General features: G+C 38.4%; 1 protein-coding gene across 4 annotated transcripts in view; it reads right to left on the bottom strand.

The window, feature by feature from the left end:
* DNM3 (dynamin 3) overlaps positions 1–7,103 on the bottom strand; it is a 1,007,215-nt gene that overhangs the window by 626,589 nt on the left and 373,523 nt on the right. For all 4 annotated transcript variants that reach the window (XM_006867044.1, XM_006867045.1, XM_006867047.1 and 1 more), the window contains exon 10: positions 3,497–3,635. In XM_006867044.1, coding sequence (XP_006867106.1) covers positions 3,497–3,635 — 139 coding nt within the window. The remainder of the gene's footprint in view (positions 1–3,496; positions 3,636–7,103) is intronic.

Genomic DNA, 7,103 nt, shown 5'->3' with positions numbered 1-7,103 from the left:
AACAACAACAACATGCATAATATCCTTACGTCATTCCACAACTCATCTGGTCTTCAGTAATGATTCGTCTCAAGATAGTCTCCTAAACACAGGTAGGATATACTCAAGGTTGTATTTCTTGTGGACTTGCGTTTATTTTCTTCATCTTCAATCTGAAATGGTATACGAGTAACTGATGCTCTATTCTGCAGTCAGCCAGTGACTTTGTTCTGATTATACTGAGCTTCTCGAGCATCTCTTTCCCACAGATGTAATCAGTTTGATTCCTGTGTATTCAATCCAACAAAGTCCACATGTACAGTCACTGTTAATGTTGTTGGGAAAAAAGATATTTGCAATGAGTAACTCACTGGACTTTTGAAATGCTAAATACTATTATGCAATCTTGGGCATCATATCTTCACCATGCCATATCTTCCAACTTCCAATACTTTATCTTTGATTCCAGTTTTTGCATTCCAAACACTAGTAATTATCAATATATCTAGATTGCATGTTTGATCAATTTCAGACTACAGAAGTTGGTAATAATCTTCAATTTCTTCATCTTTGGCATTAGTAATAGGTGCATAATTTTGAATAATAGCTACTGTAAATAGTCTTCCTCATAGGTGTATGGGTACTATACTGTCACTGTTGTACTTTAGGATTGATCTTGAAATTTTCTTTTTAATGATGAATGCAACACTATTTCTCTTCAGTTTTTCTTCTGACATAGACCATGTTGTTGTTGTGTTTAAGAGCCTTTGAGTCAGTTCTGACCCATAATGACCCTGTATATGGTTTCTGAGGATCAGCTGGTGAGTTTGAATGATTGACCTTGCAATTCAAACCAACTTTGTAGCCCAGCGCATTAACCCACAGCTTGCTATTCAAAATGGTCAATACCAGTCCAATTCATCTCACTAATTCCTAAGATACCAATCTTTATGCATTACATTTCATTCTGATGACTTTCAATTTTCCAAGATTCATACTTTGTACATTCTTCATTCCAATTATTTAATAGATGATTGCAGCTACTTCTTCTTATTTTAAGTTGGTGACAGCAGTAAATAAAGGTCCTAAAAGCTTTACTCCACTCAAATCATCACAGTCATTTTTGAAGACGTAATTTTTCTCTAGACACATTTTGAATGACTTCCAACCGGAGGGACTAATCTTCCAGTACTCTAGGGGACCATGTTCTGCTGCAGTTCATTTAAGGGTTTACTGGCTGATAGTTTCAGAAGTGTATCTCCAGATCCTCTTTCCTAGTGTGGAAGCATCTCTAAACCCTACCCACCATAGTTGTCTCTGCTGGTATCTGAAGTAACAGTGGCAGAGCTTCTAGCATCCCAGCAACATGCAAGTCACCAAAGTACAACAAACTGACGTATAAGTGGTCCCTTAGTCATTAGGGGATGCAACTCAAAAATACATTCAATGATCTACCACTTCAGTCCCACTAGAATAGCTATGGCTAACAAATGAACAAAAACAGTTATTGGTGAGTAAGGACATGAGCAAATTAGATCTCTCTCATCCATTGCTGATGGGAATGTAAAGTGAAAAAGAGTTTGGCAGTTCCTCAAAAAACAAAACTACCAAATGATCCGACAATTCTACTGCTAGATATATACCCAAAATAACTGAAAGCAGGCATACAAACAGATACTTGTTCAACAATAGTCATAATACATTGAAGGTAGAAACAGCCATCAAGAGATAAACAGAATATGGCACGTATATATAATAAAATGTTAGTCCGCCATAAAGAAAAAACAAGTACTGATAACGTGCTACAACACTACAAAAACATTACGCAGAGCGAAATAAACTGGTAATTGAAAGGACAAATATTGCATGATATAAATCATATGAAATAAGCAAATGTAAAAGCTGATTAGTGGTAACAAGGGGTACGAGGGAGAGGAAAAGGAGGAATCATTGCTTATTGGGCACTGAATTTCTTTTAAGGGTTATAGTAAAATTTGGAAATGGATAGGGGTAATTGGTTGCACACATTATGAAAGTAATCAATGTCACTGTATTATACACATGAAAATACTGAAATTTTAAAAATCAACTTAAAAGAATCAGAGCTATCTATGTTTTCAAGAAATTACCAAAGTACTAGTACTAACTGCCATAAGGCTAGACCTAACCTACCCTAAGAAGTCTTGGTGTGGCACTGTAGGATCAGCACTGGACTATGAACCACAGGTCGGCACTTCAAACCTACCATGTGCTCCTCAGAAACCCGATCCAGGGTCGCTATTAAGTTGGAACCCCTTGATGGCACTTAATAACAGCACCCTAAACACTATCAGCTACAGATATCTATTAAATGATTGGAATGCCCTTTCTGAACTTCCCAATACAAAGTACTCCTTTCACATCCCAAGACATTCGGTACATAGTCTCCATATTCCTTAGTGTGGGGCTCCCAGTAAAAGACAATCTCTTCCTCACTCTCTGTGACATAGATTCAGTAGATATTACAAGATAAAGACTACTAAGTACTGCTAAGATGGCCATTTATGGATTTGCTGGTTTATTCAGCACTTACTATAGTTAATCAGTGTGTTAAGTAGGCCAGACATCATATTTAATACTCACTGTCGTTAAGTGCCGTCGAGTCAGTTTTGACCCATAGCAACCCTGTATAGAGTTTCTGAGGAGTGAATGGTTGCGTTTAAACCATCAATAATGTGGTTCAAATGATCTTGTGGTCCAGCACATTAACCCACAGTGCCAAAGCAGGACTCCTAGTACTCATTGGGTGGCATTATCATCATCATCATAATTATTATCAGTATCATTATCCCAATTTCACAAATACATAAACAAAACTTATTGTTGTGTGCCATAGAGTCGATCCTGACTCATAGCGACCCTATATAAGGTTTCTGAAGAGCGGCCGGTGAGTCTGAAACACTGAACTTGCAGTTCAAATAGACTTTGACTGAGGTCAATTGTTTATCCTATGGTGCCACACCAGGATTCTGTAAACAAAACTAATGGCCACAAAAAGAAGTAGTAGAGTAAGAATCTGAATCTAGGCAACAGGCTTTCAAAGACTGGGATCCTAAGCCCTATGCTGCACCACCCCTCCCTAAAACGTAAGGCAAAAGTGTAATTCATTTATAACTTAGAAGAGCATCCTTATTCACAATATTAATGATTCTCTCCCCTTAAATAATTACCCCACCCATGCATCACAGGAAATAAGAATTAGTTCAGAGCATTCACCTAATTGTTCTGAAGTGATTTTTAACTGTTTAAGACAAAAAAACTAAAATATACTCTTTCTGGTGTAAGGTCACCAAACAGAATGGAATGATAGAGGACAGTATGTCCATCTAAGAATTCCCAATCAGTACTTCCCACAAAAAAACCCACCAAAATGCTACAGGAAAATGGGGAAGTCAAATTAATAGGATCATGCTGCAGGGTAAGAAAAGTGATAGAACCAAATAGTCACTTGTAGAAAATTTAAGTAAGCCACACTTACTTTTTTGGTGCATTTCTTGACAGTGTTGATTAATTCTTGCATTACCAGATCTACACTCTTCAGAGAAGGCCCTTTCAGCTTCACGATTTGTTTTTTGACTATTGCTTCAAATGCCATGTCTGGAGTAAACAACCCTGTCCTGAATGTAAGAAAGAAAGCAACAAGTTAGATTTAAAAAATTGAGTGACACTGAAGTATCTTCTAAAACATATTTTCATTTAGATGCCACTTAAAGGAAACATTTAATACTCAGTTTTAAAAGCTGCATGATGATCTGTTCTGTTCATGGTACCAATTATAAAATCTTTAATATTGCTATACCATAATAAATCCCAATCTGTGGAGGAGTCACATTACTTAAAAACAGTATCCAAAATGTTTTCATGGCAGATCATGTGGTCCTTCTGATACTAACTATAATTTGTCCCACCTTACTGTTTCACAGTAATCACAAGCAACACAGTAATTGAAATCATGTCCTAAATTTATCTCTAGTTTTAAAATATTTCAAAAGCGATCCTTCTCTTGCTCTTTGGTGATTAGCAAATAATCCTCCCTTTTTTGCACAGTGAAACAGTAGATTTCCTCGACTATACAATCTATTCTTTCTAGGAGATGTACATTACAGTAAACTCAGTGGTCCCCAATATGAGGTCCGGGGGTCATGAAGGGAGGAGAAGGTAGTATTGAGGAGCATAATTCTAACAAGTTTAATTAAAATTTTAAACACGAATTTTAAGATTACAGAATATCTAAATTATAAATTTACAAAAATAACATTGATACACAAAAAAACAAGCATCTTTTCCTTTTGGCTGGGATTAGTTCAAATGAGTGCTATACCAATGTTTGTCTCATGCTGAGCAATATCTCAAAAAGTAGTTATATGGATCTTCAGTTCATAAAAGGTGAAAACAACCATTTGAATCAAAACAGAAGATCAACTGAGAAAAGAAAAAGGATCTTGGTAAGGAGGATCCTTGTACCCTGAGCATTAGCCATTCCGATAGATTCGCAGGCTCAGGCATTGCACTTGGTCCTTTCCATGCCTACATCCTCCTTCTCTTTCCATTATCACCTCTCCTTATTTGATCAAGGTCTCTCCCTTTAACAGTCAATTCTGTGGCATCTCTTTAGGGAAATTTTCTTAACACTTCCCTTGTAGTTGTTGTTGTTGCTAAGTGCTGTAGAATTGGTTCCAACTCATAGCAATCCTGTATAGGGTTTCTGGGGCTTTAAATCTTCACGGGAGCAGAAACCTCATCTTTCTCCTGTAGAGTAGCTGGCAGCCTTGAACTACAGACCTTGTGGTTTGTAGTCCAGTTCTTATTGTATGGAGTCACAGGGCTCCCAACACTTCCCTTGTTATTGCTGTTGTTGTTAAGTGCCATTGAGTCGGTTCCAACCCATAGCTTCCCTGTGTAAGGTTTCTGAGGAGCAGCTGGTGAGCTTGAACCACCGACCTTGCAGTTCAAATGGCTTTGCAGTCTGGCTCATTAACCCACAGAACCACACCAGGACTCCCTTAGCTAACACTTCCCTTACCTAAGCTTTATTCAGTGCCTCCTCTTAGAACCCAGCGCTCGCCTCGATTTCTCACTATACTAACCATACCACACATTGTCATTGTAATTTCTCCACACTGGATATAGAAGAAAATCCAAACTTTAGTCTGATATTAAAATTCTCCTGTCTGATGCTTATTTTTTTTTATAATGTTACCCCTCACCCCATTCCATGTTTCAGGTAAACTAGATCATTTGCCTTTTCACAAACTTATTCATACTAGAATTTTATGTCTCTGTGATGTTCATTTCACCCTTCTCAAGCTTCCAGCCTGTCCAAATTTCAGCTTTACCTAAAAGTTCAAATCAAAACCAACTACTACTTACAGTTCATACCTTTTCTAATCCTGTTAACTGAGAAAATCTTCCTTCTCTGAACCTCAATGCCCTATTTTTTCCTAGCAATGACCTGGGGACATATTTTAGTTCCACCACTACACTGGTAAGGAGCCCATTGGTATACCAGTGAAGTGCTTGGCTGCTACCCAAAAGCAATTCAAACCCAACTAGCAACTCCACAGGAGAAAGATCTGGAGATCTGTTTCTGTACAGATTATAGCCAAGAAAGTCCTAAGGAATTTCCAGGGCAAGATGGTAGAATAGGCAGATGCACTGAGCAAACTGTCTGCAAGAAGAACATGACAGAACAAATGAAAGAGATATGGATGATGATCCTGGAAACTTGAGCTTCAGAGGAAAGGATGGAGAGGTGAATTGAGCGCCAACTGGTAGAAAAGCCTGAACAGGAGCAGAAAGAAAAAAAAAAAAAAAGGCAGGTAGTCAGCTGACTTGGTGTAGCACAGCACATCCATTTTCAGTTTTTCCAGGTACCTGTCCATAGCGTGGTCTGGAGGCACAGATATGGTGGGAGATTGGTGGCAAGGGGATTGTGGTTCTCCCTTGTTCCCCAAGTCCTCCTGAAAGTTAGAGGCTTGACCAATCCCCTTCCTCACCAGCCCAGCAGCCAGTGACACTCCTCTTACAAAGTCTCTGCTCTGCCTAGTGTCAAGTGCCAGGCATACCACACCCATGTCTGGAGGCGCATGAACCTGCTCTGAACTATGCTATATAAACAATGAACAGAGAACTGTGTTCACACTTCCAGTCTCTATCATACCTACCAGGAAACAGGAGGTAAGTGCCTGAGAACACACCAACATATAATCATCAATTAAACATAAATTAAAAGATGCCACAGTATTTCAGAGAAAACAGAGAATTTCAGCTTATACAAATAAACAAGCCAGAGTGCTTCACGAAAACTACCAACATCTAGAGTAAGAAAATATAATACTTAATATGGTAATTAAACTCGTGATAAGGAATAATATTGAAGTACTTCCAATGGCCACCACTCATCTGCCAGTTTGTTGTACTGTGGTGGCTTGTGAGTTGCTGTGATTCTGGAAGCTATGCCACCGGTATTTAAATACCACAAGGGTCACAGATGGCGGACAGGTTTCAGATGAGCTGCCAGATGAAGACAGACTAGGAATAAGGAATGAGAAACTATTTCCAAATGTTTAGTCACTGAAAAATTTAAGAATAGCAGAGAAACACTGTCAGATATACTGCTGGAAAATGAGCCCCTCAGGTTAGAAGGCCCTCAAAATACAACTGGGAAAAGCTGCCTCCTCAAAGCAGAGTTGACCATGATGACATGAATGGAGTAAAGCCCATGGGAGTATAGCCGTCGGGACCTTCATTTGCTGATGGGACACACCTCAAAATGCAGAGAAACAGCTGTTAAAAAATCCATTAATAATAAGAACACAGAATGTACAAAGTATGAATCTAGGAAAATTGGAAATTGTCAAAAATGAAATGGGATGCATAAACATCAGTATCTTAGGCATTATTGAGCTGAAATGGGCTGGTACTGGCAATTTTCAATTTGATAAACACACGGTTTACTATGCCAGGAATGACAAATTGAAGAGGAATGGTATTATATTCATTGTCAAAATGAACATATCCAGATCAGTCATGAGGTACAACGCAGTCTGTGATAGAATAATATCCACATGCCTACAGGGAAGACC

This window comes from Chrysochloris asiatica, unplaced genomic scaffold (genome assembly GCF_000296735.1).
Source record: "Chrysochloris asiatica unplaced genomic scaffold, ChrAsi1.0 scaffold00100, whole genome shotgun sequence".
In the NCBI taxonomy this organism is placed as follows: Eukaryota; Metazoa; Chordata; class Mammalia; order Afrosoricida; family Chrysochloridae; genus Chrysochloris; species Chrysochloris asiatica.
This window is presented reverse-complemented; position numbering and strand designations above follow the sequence as displayed.